Source organism: Drosophila persimilis, unplaced genomic scaffold (genome assembly GCF_003286085.1).
Source record: "Drosophila persimilis strain 14011-0111.01,24,50 unplaced genomic scaffold, DperRS2 tig00000804-arrow-arrow-pilon, whole genome shotgun sequence".
Classification (NCBI taxonomy): domain Eukaryota; kingdom Metazoa; phylum Arthropoda; class Insecta; order Diptera; family Drosophilidae; genus Drosophila; species Drosophila persimilis.
The window spans coordinates 480,866-499,083 of NW_020825356.1; the positions used below are offsets into that span (position 1 = coordinate 480,866).

At 44.3% G+C, this 18,218-nt stretch overlaps 1 protein-coding gene across 3 annotated transcripts in view; it reads left to right on the forward strand.

The window, feature by feature from the left end:
* The window catches only part of LOC6597587 (probable Ras GTPase-activating protein), a 42,959-nt gene that overhangs the window by 9,466 nt on the left and 15,275 nt on the right, over positions 1 to 18,218 (forward strand). Inside the window, exons 2-4 of one of the 3 annotated variants that reach the window (XM_026993132.1) lie at positions 1,706 to 1,818; positions 2,008 to 2,034; positions 2,161 to 2,344. In XM_026993132.1, the coding sequence (XP_026848933.1) occupies positions 1,706 to 1,818; positions 2,008 to 2,034; positions 2,161 to 2,344 (324 nt within the window). Of the gene's footprint in view, positions 1 to 1,705; positions 1,819 to 2,007; positions 2,035 to 2,160; positions 2,345 to 15,669; positions 16,143 to 17,645; positions 17,718 to 18,218 lie in introns of those variants that run through there. The other 2 variants (XM_002022738.2, XM_026993131.1) reach the window with 2 other exon arrangements.

Below are 18,218 nucleotides of genomic sequence, written 5' to 3' on the forward strand. Positions count from 1 at the left end.
TCCCCATTATTGTTTTTGTTGTTGAGACATCCTTCTATAGGATAGGACACTCTTACGGGATGTGTTCCAATGTTTATTGTTCCATTTCACAGAATCTACAGTAGTCAATGTCAAATAGTTTCAGTTTCTTTGGGGTGATATCTCAGGTAAAAGACCCCCCATCAAAGTCACGAATAAAACATTAAAACTGAGCCGAATTTAAAGGGCAATGAATCCTTTAACATCCAGTAGTCTAGGGGCTGAGGGTAGGGTTTAACTGAATAAATGGAATGAATTCTGAAGTACTGAGGAATGAATTCCTCTTAACACACACATTCTCTGACAGAATGCCACTATAGATTCATTTCGTGGCATGCATTGCACTTGAATCTTTCAAGAACATTATATTTTACACTTTTGGATTCATATATTGGGTGCCATTTTTGCAGAACTCTAGTATGCACCTGTTTTTGTATGGGGAAAAGTGTCTAAAACATTGTATTTTGTATAGGAATTTCCCTGCATTCTGTTCCCCTGTTCTATATATGTGTTTATATTCATCTAAAAATCCCGTACCGCTCTTCGTGTCTTTCGATACAAATGTGACCGTTCGCTTATGGTAAATTTGTACAACGAGCAATGTATCTAAGTCACCTGCAAGCATACCAAAACCTGCGGCCTCTTCCGCTTTATTTTAATTTGTATTATTGCTGCCTTATTGTATTATTCACTTGTTCATTAGAAACGAATTTGAGTTGCAGTTGCAGCCACAGATACATAAATAGTCTGTAGCTGTTTTATTAGCAACATGCAAGCGCCGCACGGGATCCGAGGCGGGAGGGTGGTGTGATTGAGGTGCTCTGCAGCTGGGAGATCTTTCACACGATGCGATATCTAGGGGGCCTACGTGTATCGCAATATCACACATTTTAGAGCGTGTTTTTGGGTAATCTACAAACAAATATTGATGGTTATGTGAAGCTTTTGAATTCATGAAACAAAGCGCTTCCATAGTTTTTAATCGACATCTGCACGGCCGTTGAAAGGAAAATTGTACTACCTTTCATAGGATTTTTGATACTTGTCGATGCATTAGCTATAGCTATATATATTTGTACCCGTTTGGAATGCTTTTTCAACTAGAGAACCCTCCTAAATGTTCCCTTTTTGCGTGTCTTCGTTGGGGGAGACATGCTCCAAAATACCGAATGCCTTTTAAGTAGTCCCTTGGTATTCGATCAGCCTCTAAAAGGGATTTACACATCCGATGAATTAATCAATTTCCTACAAATATTGATTATTTTATAAAATATAAACTTAAATAACCAAAACGCTGAACTGGAAAGGAATATGTAAAATATTAATTTGGCCTAAAATGTAAAATATATAATATGCTTTTCGGTGCATTAATTTTGCCACAGCCTGAGAGCATGCATCATAGAGTGTAACGTAGAATCGATTCGCGCAGCAGAAAAGTATGCTACAATTATTTCAAACCAAAAAGTCACTCGAGGCAGCCCCAAAAGTATGCTACACATTTTTAGGGGTCAGTTTTCGATTGAGGAAATATTTTTAATAAAGGGAAGTCAAGATTGAATCCAAAAACAAATTGCAAAGGGAAATCGATAGGAAACATAAAGAAGACGCAAAGAAAACAAATCATTTTCATTCGAGTATTCTCTAGTATGTTTACAAATAATTAATTTTCTGGTTTTTTTTTTTTTAGAAACCGAAGGCGAACTGACGCGACTCATCAAGACCCTGCCCTGGGGCCCGCTCTACTGTGTCCTGCAGCAGGATGACCAGAGCTTCACGGCCTACTGCAGCGAGGAGATATCGGTAAGTGCCGGGAGCGAAAAACAAATGTCTAGATAACACACAAACACCACATCCTATCACAGCTACAAGTAACTTTAACGATATCACGCTGTATCTGTATCTGTATTTGTATCCATTTTTGTATCTATCTCTCTAACTTACCCGCACACACACACGCTAACCAACCTACTGGATGCTACTAACCCGTAGATATTCCCGGCTACGCCCAAAAAGGAGGTGGGTATATAGTGGAGAACCTAGACGTACGAGTAGATCGAGTAATCAATTAAACCCATAAATAAACGAAGCATTTCAGACTCCATTCGAAGACCATTCACTGATTCTCTGATTCTCTCTCTCCAGCTGGGTGACGTCTGCTACGAGGATGCGCCACGTGTGCGCCTGGATCGGGTCCGACGTCCGGCGAAAGCTCTCTGGGACGGACCGCCCACATTGGCCGAGGAGAACGAGGACTCGGACACATGTGCGGGCGGAATGAGTGGCATCAGTGACATTGTGCTCAATACGACCCTCTACGCTGATCTAGGTGAGTGTCTCTATGTGTCTCTCTCTGTGTGTGTGTACTGGTCTATAGTTATGCAACATTTGGTGGCAAGTTGGCCGGCAGGCAGGCAGCAATGCATTAAGCCCCCCACTGAGTGGTGCTCATCGGTAATTGCAGTTGCCGCCTATACCCTTGCCGAACGGTTGGGGCATAATGATTTTTAGCCTTGAATACAAAATAATAAAATACTAATAAAAGCGAAAAATATTAAGGCAGGGCTCAGTAATTTTCGGGGCATTTCCCGGGGCAGCTGGTACCACATTTTTTGTGCAAATGAGTACTTACCGCGTAAAATGGGCAACGGGGGATGGTTCTCCGCCTAATGGTAGAAGAATTAGTTCCTTTTTGTAGTATCCGCACAAATTAATGAACAAACAATTAAATTAGCGCACTGAATGAGGAATGACACAACTGTCAAGAACATTCAAAATCATCGATATCTAACGATAGACCTATCGTACACACAGATGTTACTCAACACTGAACGTGGGTTATCTTTCTGAGTCAAATTTTGACCCTAAAAATAACATCCTGTGTGTGGAACAACCTTTAGATAGCTCCTCTCTTCGACTTTAATATATTTTGTTGTTTCTCAATAAAAATTACATGTTTTCAATTAAATATATTTAAACGATTCTATATGCTTTTTCGCTACAGAACCGTTTGAGTTGATTCTGGACTCGTTTTGGCCCAGAAATAATATCACTATTTCATTAGCTATTGAAAAATAAGAAATGCAATCAAATTTTAAACGATCTCCATATTTATGCCTCCGATAGTGTATCTACAGCTTCGGCCTAAGCAAACAAGTGTTTCCTTCTCGCTGTTGCTGCTGGCGTATTTATTTTTTTGGGTCCGTAATATACTCGTATACTTTTCGATCATATCCGATGCATGTGGCTGTTTGTGCTCGTATGGTGGAAAAGCTATAGTCAGGAAATTTGTTTGTATCGTCGGTCGTTGTCGTCACGCATGCCGGAGCATTAGGCACAATAGCTGACAGGGAGAGGAGGGGCTGTGTAGGGGTTGCGGAGGGTTGGCGTGAGTGAGTTTTCTGCTGGTGTGTCGTCGGTTTGCGAGGACGGAGGTGTGAGGAGGGCGGATGGGGGTACGATTTGTGCTGTCCATCCAGGCGACACAAACGTCGATTGCACTATCGTTCTCTGCGCCACAGCTGGAGGTTACAGTGCTGGCCGTTGCTCTCTCTTGCTCTCCTTCGTTGAGTTCTAGAAGTGTTTGTTTCACTTGTTCCAACGTTTCATCAATGGAGCCCTAGAGAGAGAGCCGAACGAGAGAGAGAGAGCGAGAGCGTGCGGCTTTTAGGCGGAGCAGCTGACAATGCTGCTTAACTGTTGACTGCCGCGGAGAGAGGAACGACGGCATTCATTGCGAGAGAGCCAGAGAAGCTTTCGAGCCAAGCAGCTGATAATGCTGCTTAAAGATGGCTCTTTCCACCGATGGTTTTTTGTTGTTTACTCTCCCATTTCAACGATGGGAAAAACTAATCAAATCGAGGGTGCTCCAATTGGATTATCGTTTTCATTCAATGATGGGAAAAGATAATTGGGCTTTCTTTCGCATTCCACATTCTGCCTATAAATGCTTGCAGATTGATTGTTTAAACACACTTCTATGTAAATATTGATTCTTTAAAAGTGATATTCTTCGTACTGCCAGAAGGCTATAATAAAAAAACAGTGGCTGTAAAATGTGCCTGAAATAATGAAATAATCAATCATAAATCGAATGCAATACCTATTCAATATTACGCTATACACCCATCGTTTTTTCACCTGTTCTACACAACTATTTCTACCTGTATTTTTCGACTGAAACGAATCGTCTTTGCTCATCAATGCCGCCTTAAATTTAAGTCCAAAGAAATACAAATAAAGTATATCATTTACTGTCGGTGTAAATCGCATCGTCTAACAGCAGCAGCTGAGAGTGAGAGAGACAGAGAGAGAGCGAGAGACCAAATGCATTGAGAGACTAAGAACGAGAGAGCGGCTTGCAGTCGAACGAAAAACCAGCTGACGCCGCGGCGTCGAAGTGACCTTTTGCTGCAGCTACGCGCCGTTGCGCATGTTTTTGCTTTACGCCTCGTTTCCGTTTCGTTTCGTTTCACGGCGTTGTCTGCCGCTCTCTCGCTCTCTCTGTGTCTCTCTATCGCGCTAACCGCTCTCTTTTGTTCGTTTTGGGGGTTTGTGGGGGCCTGTGTCTGTCCGGCTGTCCGTCTATCCGTCTATCCGTCTGTCCGTCTGGCATCTGTCGCCTTCTTCGCCTACCGCCGCCTGGCCCGCCATTCGACTTTAAGCTTCCGGCGCAGGCGGTTCGTACGGCTCTCCGGTACGGTGATGTGGTACGTTTTCCATGGGATACCGTTGTTGTTGCTTCACAGCTGAGTGACTCTCCCTCCCCACCCCCCCGAGAGGCGTCTCCTTTCATAACTCTTTACTATTTTTTGTTTTTTGGAAGTGAATAATTTCGTGAATAACAACGAATAATGAATAATGAATAGTGTTTCCATCCGGCAGAACTATGTACGTGTGTAGATGTATGTGCCATGTGCGTGTGTTCGTGTTCGTGTTCGTGCGTGTGATGCGAATTCAAAAATGTTCTAAATTTAAATGCAAACAAAAACAAATAACAACAAAAATACATACATATATACGCACATACAGATGTATGTAGATGTATACAAAAAAAATACAAGCCGAATATCGCACGCGCGATACAAACAGTAGACGCACCGAAAATCGGAGAAGACGAGAAAAATCGCCCCGCAAAAACTACAAAGGCATTCGCGAGTGCAAGTGCCACCCACCCCCAAACCCCCCCCCCGACAGCCTGGCATGGCTCATCATCTGGCTATAAATTTTTGCAAAAACCAAAAAGCAAAAGGCACACCAGAAAAGAGGAAAGAGCCAATGGCAAAGAACGAGCAACGAGAATGTGGACGGCATATTTTCCACATTTCTTTGCAAGCGGCCCAAAACGCCCGCAACGCAAGGGCCAGGCGCGTTTTAGGCGCGTTCTGTGCGCGGTTTTGGCCGCAAAACTCGGAAAAAGAAATCGTATCCTCAGTCTTAAAGATCGCATCTGATTAAAATTATATTCAGTGCTATCCAAGATCAATCAAGACCCCACTCTACAATTTGCAGATCCTAATTATTCATATCTACCCACTCAAAGAGTAGTTTCTAGAGGAATCCCAAACAGTTCTAGGATTACTAATCGTTAGAAAAGAACAAAGGTTATATAGTATACTCTTGGAGACCCTTCAGATCGCGGCATTGGGGGCGTAGAACTTCCAACTTGCGATACTAATTCCGATGAATGACGAATGATTTATCAGAGGAATCCACTTCCATCCTTCCGAATTGCGCATGATTGAAACCAATGGGTCTAGAGCTCTAAAAGCCAGCATTTTCTTGGTTAATTCCTCTACTTTATTTTTTTTTTTTTGGGTGAAACAAAGCCGCCAAAAGAGGCAGAGAGAGAGAGAGAGATGGAGGGAAAGACAAAATAAAAAACGGCAACAAAAAGAAAAGCAAACCGAAATGTAAACTAAATTAGGGAAATGAGCGCTTGACACCGTTTTTGGGGCTTGTGTGTCGGTCGGAAGAGTAATGCCACAAAGGCGGGGTAAGAGGAGGTGTTGGCTGTTGGCTGTTGGCCGGGCCAAGGGGCAAGCACCGGAAAGTCACGTTGTTGTTGTGTCTGGTCTGCTGTTACTGTAAACCGTTTACGGCCATAATCGTATCCGGATTAGTTGTTGGGAATGAAATTGGGGACACGGACGTGGGTACAGGATGGGGAGGGGCACCCGCTTTGCCGCTTTGCTGTTTTTTTTTTTTATTTTTTGGTGACAAGTGTCGTTGCTCATTGCACATGGATTTGATTGATTCATGATTAACACACGAAACGAATGATGAAAAGTGTGCCACCATTTGTTTCTCTTTCCCACTAAATGCACTTCTCGTTGGAGAAAAGCTCTCCTGGTGCTATATTTCGAATAAGGAACGACAGCATTTTCGAATGTTTTCTTGAATGCTTTTCAAAGCGATCTTTTCCCTATGGACGATACACAGCCCAAAGCCCCAGACAAGACTCGCAGAATCTTGATTTTATGGATCTCCTATGGGACTACTTTCACGATCATCCTTTCTAATGATATTTTTATAAAACAAAAGCTTCTAAATTATTCTTTATATCAATTATAAAGACTTAATTTCCACTGGAATACCGGAATACTTTTGAGTTTTTTCAAGATGTCTCTTTGAGGTGTTTTTGCCCCCCTTTTTTTGTGTATTTTCTTTTTTGTCTGGCAAACACCTGAGGCTGATGTGGCTGCCCCGACAATAATAACAATAATTACAACCACAATTACAACAATAATGACACCAACAACCACAACACATCTAGCATTAACAATTTCCGTTTTGTTTCAATTGAAAAGAAAAGCAAAAAGCAGAAAGGAAAATCCAAGTAAAATGAGCGTAAAAAGCGTAAAAGCGTACAAGCGAAAAAGAAACGATCCAACAATGCTGTGCCAATTGACACCAATTAAATAATTTGATGCACATGACCCACATTTTATTTATATGAAAGCCGTATCTGTATCTGTATCTGTGTGTGTGTGTGTGTGGGGATTATGCAGCAACAACTGCAAACAACAAAAACAAAACAGTTGGTGAACATTTATCTAAAAATAGTTGAGGCTAAAACGCATTCGAGTTGCATTTGAATTCAATGTTGCGATCACTCGGATCACTCTGCTTTTGCCTCGTTTTTCTTTCTTTCTCTCTCTCTCTCTCTCTCTCGCAGAAATGAAATTCCAACTGATATTGAGGTGTAGCTTAACTGCTGCTTAACTTCGATCTGGATGTGAATACCCTACACTTTCCCCACACCAAAAGGGGCACTTTTCAGGAGCACCCTTTGACCAAGAGATCGGTGGGCGGCACAAGATACCCTTCTACTCAGTTTCTTTCTATGAAACTTAAGCTACAGGATAGGTGACTGACAGCCTAACTAGTTTGCTCTAATCCTATGGATAACAGAGTATTTTGAACACCTGATTAGCTGGAGAACTTGCCTTAGTCTTTAGATTTGTAAGGTAATGCATTAGGTTGCCATTTGTCTATTTACATACATATCACGTACTTGTATAAGCAATTTCCGAACTTATGGTTCTAGAAAGTTGCTTCGTGTAGTCTGCTGCTCCAAAAATCTCACTTCGAATTGAGTTCTTTCTGGAGGAGATCCCTTCCCGCCGAGGATTAGTCAATCGATATGCCTCTGCCATCCCGAATGACCAGCAAATGTATCCGTTCACTTATAGAACATTTTAACAGCGACTTAGCGTCATTCGCAGCGTTGGCCAAATGGAACTGTGGAATGAAACAGTAGGAGAGTGGAAATTTAAGGCCCAACACTCACCGATTGCAGTGTTGCATCAGAAACAGATGGAGGAAAGACTTTTCCATGTTTCCATATCTATGGGTCTTTGAGCCCCACTCCAAATCGTGGGATCCGATCCTTTGTCGATCTTAAGTATTTTACGTACAAAATGTTGCTATTTTCCTTCTGTGTGTGTGTCGTTTTCCAAGTTTTTCTCTCGTTTTTATATCAAATTTTTGTCCATTTTTTGTGTGGTTTTTCTATGGTTTTTCTATGGTTTTTGTGTGCGTTTTTTTGTTTTCGTAGAGTTCATGGAAACGAAGCGAAACAATGCCTTTCCATTAACTGCTACTGCTGCTGGCACATGTCACATTCGAATAGAGGTTTGTTGTTTTTGTTGCCCAGCCCTCAAAAAGATACATCTCTCATCTGCCTCTGATTGTTGCCTGCCGAGTGAAATTGCCAGACAATGCAATTGTTTCTCTCTTCTGCACGTTAAAGCCTCAGTTTATTGTTCCACCCGCAGCCGCTGCTGCTGCTGTTCCCGCTTGTTAATTATATGCGCGAATGGCTAAAACCAAATTCAAATGCACTGTCATGGGCGACAGCGACGAGGGAGGGAGCTTCGGCTGCAGCGACTTCTCCAATGCGCTGCAATGCCCTGCAATGCCCTGGAAGGCCCCACCCGCTTCCCATAGAGAATACGAGTATCTGAAACCCCTCTCAAAGATCCACATGAAAGAAAGCCCAGAGGAATCCCACAATCCGTTCACTCCTTGAGGAAACAAAAGAGAACTACTTGTAGATGGGATTGTGGAATTTGGCAATCCGAATTCGAAGGAAACTATTGAAAACGGATTTGAATCTTTTGTGGTTGTTCTTTGCATTTCCGTTACTTTGAAGTCGCTTTTCGCTGGATGCTGGAAAATTGAATAATTCGAGGGGCACAAACAACTACAGCAGCGGCAACAGAGGCAACAATTAGCAGCGCCACTCGGTTCGTAATTCATATGTCATAAATCCATCTGTCAGTCAGTCAGCGGCCAGAACGCCAGAGCATTTGCGTATCGTATCTGTATCTGTATCTGTATCAGCCACTTGTCTGGCAGAGACTTGTTGTTGGAGTTGCCTGCTTGCCACACCGATTCGTACGCGATGTCGTCATCGTCATCGTCGTATAAGTATATACTACTTATAAGTATCTGTATATTGTACGACGAGTATTTATGTAGCTTAACAATCATCATCATCTTTTTTGTTTCCCTCTTTTCTGTGGCCTGCGACACGCCCCACCCGCCATCTATATGGGGGGGATATGGTATATAGTAGATGGATATGGATATGGATATGGTGGCAATTGATGATGATATGGTGTGTGGTGTGGTATAGTGTGGTGTGGTGGCTGTTGCTCCAGCTAAACATCAAATTAAGTCGATTGTATAACAGACATCACTTGAGTGTGGAGTCGAGTGGAGTGGAGCCTAATCGCTGTTTTTGGTCCCCAGATGATTGGCGATGATACCATATGATGATGGATCTATCTAGTAGAGGCGGGGGCGCCGACTAGACCACTTCAAGGTTTCATCATACAGAAAACATTCCTCGTTAAGCCTCTTTTGTGTATCTTTTATGTAGAATTGATGTGGTACGGTAGACCACGAATAGGGCTCTGTCCTTGGCTGCTAGTAGCTACTATGGGTGTTCCTTTGGTGATCAGAGATACCTTTAAATACGAACCAACAAACGTACGCTCAAAGGATCATCAGTAGATCATTGCAGACGAGTATTAAAACTGTTTAGAGAAGGTTGGAAGGAACACTGGAATCCAGGACTTTGCACAACAAAAATATGCCCAAACACACGACTTCCAGGAACAAATGGAATGGAATGCATTTGTAGAACGTACTCTAGGTTCTTCCATTTCTCTGTGCTTCATATGGCATCTGCAAAGATCTTCCAAGAGCTTTTTCCTGAGGGTATCCAATGGCCATTCCTGCGAGTATTTTATTTGCTGCTGTTTCTGTCTCTAAAACAGTACACCAAATGATTTTGTTTATATTTTGTTGTTCCGCATTTCGGATTTTCGACTCAATTTGCGTGATTTGTTTACACGAGGCCCGAGAAATTTGTTTATTTCGCACCTTGGGATGCGTTTGAAATCATTTCCAAAAATACAACGCCAAAAACACAACCAAATATTTTCCCTCGCCCTCGGCCCCTCTCGATCATCGGCTGCTGATCACAGAGCGCTTTTCTGGGATAAATTTAGCAAAAACTGTGAAGGAAGAAAAGAATCGCATAAACAAACGTAAACGTAAAAGCAAAAGCAAAAGCAAAATTAAAAGCAACAACAAGTTCACACACAGTTCTTCCATGAAAAAGAAAAGAAGAAAATGCCTAAGTACCAGTATGAGGCCTCCTACTCCACTACTCCTCCTAAGAGCCCGCTGGAACCAAACAAAAACAAAACAAAAAACAGGCAAAAAACCATTAAAACAGTTAAAATTGCTTTATGTATTTCAACATTATGGCCAACAGACAGACAATGTTGTGCCCTGTTGGGGCGCTACTTGGAGCCACGGCAGACAGACAGAGCGAGAGAGAGAGAGAGAGAGAGAGAGAATGAGGCCGGGGCCGGGGTCTGGGCTCCTCTTTTTGCCCTGCAAATAATTTACATAATATGCAACACATGTTGACACGAATAATAAGCGGCAGAAGAGGAAGAGGGCCCAGAAGAGGGCCCAGAAGGGGGCCCAGAAGGGGGCCCAAAAGAGGGACGGGGGGCCTAACATCAGTTCCAGTCTTCCCTCCATAGTTTGTCGTGTGAAAATTGCTTTGGCTTCCCACCTTCCCCTGATTCCCTTCCCCCCTCCCCGGTCGCATGCAGATGATGATCGCTCTGATGACTACTTCTAACGGGGAAATACTCGCAAGTTCTAGTCATCAGGGAAATGGGCAATAGATGGGCTTGCAGAGCGCCAGAGATCCAACAGATGAGGGCCCATCCGTAGGCTTCGCGATCTCCAAACTTCGTCCTTGGTGCAGGTTCTGTTGTGCGGAAGACTTAAGGAACGACCGATAGGAAAGAGCCACGTGCCAGTTTCAGGACGGCGTTTTTGATAACCTTTTCAGGCTGGAAATTCGTACTTAAATTCTTAGCGAAGCCACCGATAAAAGGATACATATTTCTAGGGGTCCGTCCCCCCCCTCACGCCCCAGTGATGTTTGGTGAGAAACCGCGAATATCCGCTTGAAAATGGCTGAAACGTGAACGTGCCTTCCCAAATGACAACCGGACGGAGAGAAGCCAGCGCAATTTCACTTTTGTTGTTGTTGTTGTTGTTGTTGTTGTTAATTTAATTTGACTCTGGGGCCAATGAACCCCTCCCTCTGTCTGTAGCCCTCCCTGTCAGCCTGCAGCTCCCTTTGATCTGCTCTCCACGAAATGGATAGTACTTAAAGCGGGGCTGTGCTGTTGCTTTTGTTTAATTTGCAATCATCATCATTGTTCTGAATGAATCACCAAAACAAAAGGCAAACAAAAGAGCCCCTCCACCACACACGCCCCAACAAATGCCTCCCATCCACCTTACGAGGCAGCAGAGGTACAGACAGACAGAGTGAGAGAGTCCCCCAAAGTGGAGTGTACCATAACTTTGTCAATAGGCTTGTCAGTACCCCAAGGGGTAATTTCTTGCCGATTAAAATCGATTTCGGTCCACAGAATCCGTGCAACAAGATCACTTTTAAAGAAATATCGGTACCACCAAAGCTTATGGGAAACATAGAACGCTCTCTCCATCTCTTCGTTATTCAACGCAGATCCTAACATGCAACATCAATGTGTGTGCAGATGCGTTCCATAGGGATTGTTAATACTCCTTTCGAACTGTAGAAACCAGACCCAGACACCCCTTGAGATCTGTTCGGGTCATTCTCAACTTCTTCTGGAATTTAATTTCCGCATAGCTCGGGGCGAATGCTAACCGAAGGCATGTATCTGTTCGCTTATGGGACATTTTTACAGCAGATCGCCGAATGGGGTGGAATTCTAAGGGAAAGAGGGGTGTTCCTGCCCTCCTCTTTCCCCAAAAGCAAGGTCATACAAGGTCCTATTCTTTTCCATCTCCTTTGGATTGTTGTACCCTCGATCATCGGATTGCTATTCTAGCCATAGATCTATTGGTCGTCTAGCCCTTAAGGGTGTTTAAACTTCGGGGCGCCCCCAAAGTTGGTTTCCTTTTGCCAGGTTGTGATTCTTTGCGTACCTTGCCACACTCCGTTTCTCATACTGTTCCCCATCCCCTTCCCCGCTCTCTCTCTCTCTCTCTTCTATCATTCTCGAGTGCGTGTTCATCTGTGTGTGTGTGTCGCAATTATCGCCGCAATCATCGTGGTCCATTTTGATCTCCTCTCCTCATCACTAACGTCAATTACGCCGGCTCGTCTTCAATTCGCCCCGTTCCCTGTGCGCCGCGTACCCTTGTTCGTCCCATTCTACACGTTCCATGTTCGCCCCCGTTCGCCGCCGTTCCCTGTTCGCTCCCACAGACACGCACAGACGAGAGAGACAGAGGGGAATGGGAATAGAAAAAATTGAAGGAAGATGAAGATGAAGATGAAAGAAATGCCATAATAGAAATCTAAGAACTTGCAACTGTTTTGTGCGGCAGCCCCAAAGCCAACGACCTGCGGGGCCAGTGTCCAGCAGACCCCCAGGTGTACCCTGGGTACCCTCCAGTGGACCCTCCTCTGACCGATGGATCCGCCGCTTGCATAACGAACACCTCTGTTGCGCTCTGCTGGCGATGATCTCTCCATCTCTCTGTCTCCGTTGTTCTGTTGTTCCAATGTGACAATACAATACAATACAATAGATGGGGCTTTTTCCCACGTAGCCAGAGTCGAAAAAAGTGCTTATTATAAAGCGATACTCATTATAATATGGTATAGCCGTAAACCCGTACACCCGTACACCCCTACTCTCCTATTATCCATAAACACAACGAGCATTAGGCCGCCCCCTCCTCCTCCAACGCGCCTCATCATCAACGCCTCTCGGAAGAATAATAATAATAATCTACCCCAAATGAGATTGGGTTTCGGCTCCCATAGAGGCTCCTACCTTTGGGAATATCATTCCTATGGAAAGCATAAGCTGTAAAGTAGGCCCTTGGAGACCCTGCCTCATAATTCCGGCACTTCAAGTGTGATCCTTCCCGAAGCATTTATCAATTGTGGAATTGCTGGCAAAATGTTTTTCCATCGAATATTCCCATCAATCATCCTTCCATCTGGCTCTTGCGCCCCCGACAACAGTCTGAAGCGCGGGTTATCTGCTGCCCCACCTTCAGGTGAAACCCCTGCGAGGCCCCACAGAGGCTCCACATATGTACATATATAATCAGCAATAGTCTGGGCAAAGTCTATGCCTTTCTGTCGTCGTCGTCGTCATCGTCATCGCCATCGATGCCCCCCCGACGACGTGCAAAAATGCATCTCCTGCCAAATTATTCATTTTGCGGGACGCCCTCGAACGCCAACGCCTTTTGTTGTTCCGCTGCTGTTGCATTAATCAGCAGAAAGAAAGAAAGACACAGACAGACGAAGAAAAAAAAAAAACCAGAGTTTCCTGAAGACAGCTTTTCAGCAATGAAGCGCGTTGCATGCTGCCTGGCCCCTGGCCCCTGCCCCAGGCCGCCCGACGCCTCTATATGGAGGCGCATCCGCTGCAGCAGTTGCCGCTTTGTTCTCACTGTCTTGGAGTTGGAGTGTTTTCCCATATAAAAACCACAGAGACTGCCAAGAAAACAGCATAGAGTCCTGGTATTTCAACTAGAGAATACCCTACCATTGCTTGACTACCGGTGGATAAAGAGAGAGTTGAGTCTCTCGTTGAGTCTCTGAGAGAGTCTCTGGTCCATTGGTCCTTCCATAGCAACCCTGCATAGCTCTTACGTCGGGACCAATAAACCACTAAAACCCTCTTGTTGTAAATGATTTAGGAATCACTTTTGCATTTTTTTGTGTCCTCTTCGATTAAGAGTCTCACTGAGAAAGACTTTTGGGTTCAAAGAGTACTTCAGGGTAACTCTCGCTCTCTCTCTCTCTCTCACCCTCTCTGTCTGTCTCTCTATCGTACGATATCGAATTCTGAATGATTCTGGTCATTGGCTTGCACTTCCGCTGCGCTCAGGTCCGTTGTGTGGCAGGGAGTCCCGGCCCGTCCTGCTCTTTTTTTGTGGCTTACAGGTACCGACCGTAGGCGTTGCGGTTGACTGATTTGATGCCGCAGAGAAACAGAGAGAGAGACAGAGAGAAACACAGCGACAAAGGTAACGAATAGATAGAGACAGCGACAGCGACAGTGTGGGACACATTAAATCGAGAGAACAGCTGCTACTTTTGCTTCCACTTGTGCTGGTTTCGCTGCCGCTGCTGCTGCTGCTGCTGGAGCCAGGAGAAAGTAAAAAATAAAATAAGAAATGTTTAAGCAAAGTCAAGCGGCGAAATTAATGTTCAGCAGCACCGCAGTACCGCAGCACGCAGCACGCAGCAGTGCCACACAGTGCCGCAGTGTGGCAGAGTCGTTAGACGTTATATGGTAGATGGTAGATGCTAGATGGTGTGACTGTGACCAGTTTTCTTTTCCACACGCAGCACCAGCAGCGGCAGCGGCAGATGAAAAAATACAAGAAAAATACACGCACGCAAGAGGAAAATCCAGTCATAGAAAAACCACAAAAATACAAATACGAGGCCTAGAATTCAGCAAACCCCATTTTCATCGAGCCGTAGGTTGGGGGATCTGCGGGGTGCTGGGGTGCTGGGGTGATCTGCGGATTGGGGAAATGCAAAAACGAAACGAGAGAAAGTATTCAAAGCCAATTGGCGCGTGAAAGAGTGCGATTGGACCCAATAAATCTTTTTTGTTCTCTGCATTGAAAAATGTACATTGAAAATATAATAGAAACAATGCGAGCTTAGTTTTAATGGATTTTCGAGTTTGAAAACAGCAACAGTCCCAATTGGGAGAGAGCTGGCAGTGGAGAGAGGTGCAATAAGAGCTGAGAGTAGATCTGCAGGGGGTCTGTGTGAATGGCAACCGTTTAGCGAACGCAGAAATGCGTTCCCCATTGAATGATCTCATGCGTGGGTGTTCCATTCCGCACCATTCCATTTGCGCGCACAAGCGGACAGTTTCAAGCCATTCCATTCCGTTTCACGTTGGCATTAAACCAAAAGGCAACGAGCATGAAATTGAATAAGTTAAAAGGAACATTTAAGCCACGAAAGAGAGTGCAAAACAGAGAAAGGAAATGAAATTGGTGGAGAAAAGTGCGCAGTGCGCAGTGCGCAGTGCGCAATTGGATAGTCGCGCAGTCGCGCAGTCGCGCGTGGTTGCAAAAGAACCAATTTGGTTAAACAATTAGTTGAACAATTTTCAGAGTCACAAAATTTAAGAGGCAGCCCCAAAGAGCGAGATTGAAGACTGCCACTGGCACTGGCCCACTGCGTTCTTGTTGCTGTGAGGGCCAACACGCCATGACCATAAATCTTAATTGCCGAAGCAGGCAAGCGAAACAACCGCCCGAACAGAAGTCTCAGGGTCTCATTCGGTGACGCCTCTTGGGAGTGTCGCGCGAGTTCTACCCCTAACGTGTCTGTGTCCGTATCCTTTTCGTAGGGCACAACCATACCATGTCAAGGCTAAGGAAATAAACCAAAAATAAACAAAAACCACACAAAAACCAAAAATAGGAAAAACCATCAAACCGCAGAAAACCAAAAGCAAACCAAAAAAAAAACAACAAAAAATCCACAAGAATCCACTAAAAATACTACACCGCAAAAAGAATCCACTAAAAATACTACAACCCAAAAAGAAAACTAAGAAAATACCAAACGCAAATACCAAAATAAATACCAAAATCAAGAATGAACTGCGGTGCTTTGCGCACAGTCAACGATGGAGGAGGAGGCGGAGGAGGAGTGACCGGAGGAGTGGTGCATATGCAACAAACGACGAAAATGAACTCCATGCCACGCAGCACAGTCCCACTGCAACAGCTGCAGCTGCAGCTGCAGCAGCAGCAGCAGACCCAATCCCAGTGCCACCGGGCGGTGGCAATCGAGCAACAACCGCCAGCGGCGGCGGGTGCTCTCCGACGCAGCACGATCCCGCGGGGCCGTGGCCTGGCCTCCTGTTTGCGAGGCGAACGGGATGATGCACCCACACCGCCCATCCATGAAGTGCACTGCGATCTGCAGCAACTGCAGATGTTGCAACAACAGGAGCAGCAGCAGCAGCAGCTACAGGATCGCTGTTCCGTGCCAGCCAGCGCAACGACATTGGAGCCTGCTACGGGCAGGAGTAAGTATATTCCAAGTCCACCCATCTCCCCTTTTCCCATATCTGTGCCTCTCTGGGAGTCATTCCCAGGAGTCGTTCCCAGTCATCATTCATGACGACGGATGTGATGTGACATCATCGAGAATAATTGGAGGTTCAGTTATTGCCCGCTTTGCAGCATATACATGACCCGCCAGAAGTGTAATGCCAGATAATGCCACAAATCATTGAACAAAAATGAGATGAAAAGTGTGGCGCGGAAGGCATGGGAATTTCGAGGGCCTCTTTAGAGTCATTCCCTCAGAGGCACCAGACACCAGACACAAGACCTCTCCCGGGTCATCCATCCATCCATTCATTCATCTACCACTAACAATTGCTCAATTTATGAGTTTGCTCTACATTGTTCTGTATCTGTATCTTTTCCCTCCCCCGGTTCTTGCTGGGTATCTGGGGCTGTGTAACGCCTTAACGCTGAATTTGCGCATTTTACAGTCCAACCAGTCCGTACCATTGCTCTATGAACACCACACATGTGTCTACTTCTGCTACTGCCTCAGTATCAGCTTCAGCTTCAGCCTCCCTGCTGAACGAGTATTCATATTTTGCATTAATTGAAATGAATTCATAACAACAAACGACAGCAACACTCGTAAGGTCGGAGGGGGGGCTATGTAAATGGGTCGTCAAGTCGAGTCGAGTCTTGTCTTTAAAGATACGAGATACGAGAGTACGAGTACGAGACACGTACCAACACACTGTTGAACTTCCTCGAAACTTGAAATGTCAGATGTCACAAAAGCGAATAGATCGTATATCTATACGATATGCACACATTTACATTCGATGGAGGATTCGTTGGTGACACTTTTTGGTACTGCGATGCGATCTGTTCAGAAAAAAACAGCTGATGTTCTGTTTTCCTACAATATTGGACTATTTTTGATGAATACTCGTATTAATGTGGAATGTATTATGTAATATGTAGAATTTAAAAACCGCTCGTGGCGAAACGTTCACACGTGAATGGCAAAATAGCAACTGACTGTCCGGCTACCAAGTATCTTATCACATCGAATAATAGTACCATTTAAAACCCAAATATTTCCATAGTTTTAGCAGAATGGAAAACTGCTTCGATTTTTAATCAAAACGTATATAATTTTTTATCGATATCTTCGCGAATCGTTCGTGTCCTTTTGTCTATGAGATATTTAGCGCATTATATTTATACAGCGCATCGACGATTGTGCTTCATTAAGCAATAGATTGAATAGGTATTTGAAATAATTAACTTTTTAACAAGGTTATTTTTGGGGTCTCAATTATGGGAAACAATGGAAAACCATGGGAAAGAAAAAAATGGCATGCAAATGCCTTGAATTGTTTAGCAATTAAGTTCGCGTTGCAGTAAATGAAACTGTAAATGTACTGTTCCACACTGTACAATATATTATTATCTTATAGCTGCCCACTAATTTGCATTAAACACTAATCCATTGGAATTTTCTTTACTATTTGCAGGTGAGTACAAATCGAAGACACTGCCGCGTATACATTTCGATACGGCGCTAAACGATACATCCCTCAATGAAGGTAACAAGAAAATCGATTATATACCTTAATAAGGAATCGAGGAGATTCCATTTGGGACATGGGGGATTGGGGAGCATCTGTCTCTCTATGCCCCTCAATGGGGTGACATTGTTTTGATTGCTGACATTCACATGTGGCGCTAAAAAAAAAGACCGATTCTCAGAGACCTAAAAACCCACTAATGCGTCAGACGACTCGCGCTGGGGCTCTCTTGGGCGTGTGTTTTTTATTTTGCCAGCTAAGCTTAATGTGATCGTTCCAGAGCAGCTCCGCGGGGGGAAGGGGATGGGAGACACCCCAGCGCATTATCTGCGGGTGTGAATTACAGGAGGAACTATCTCTGGCATGCGCTGAGTGGACACTTTTCTGTCTGGAGCTATTATCATAGAAATTTCCGAAATTTAATGTATGTACATATATGTATATTTCATGGGATTTCGATCTTCAATTTATTGAACGGATAATAGAGTGTAGATGATAACATTTCTGGCGATTTTTTGA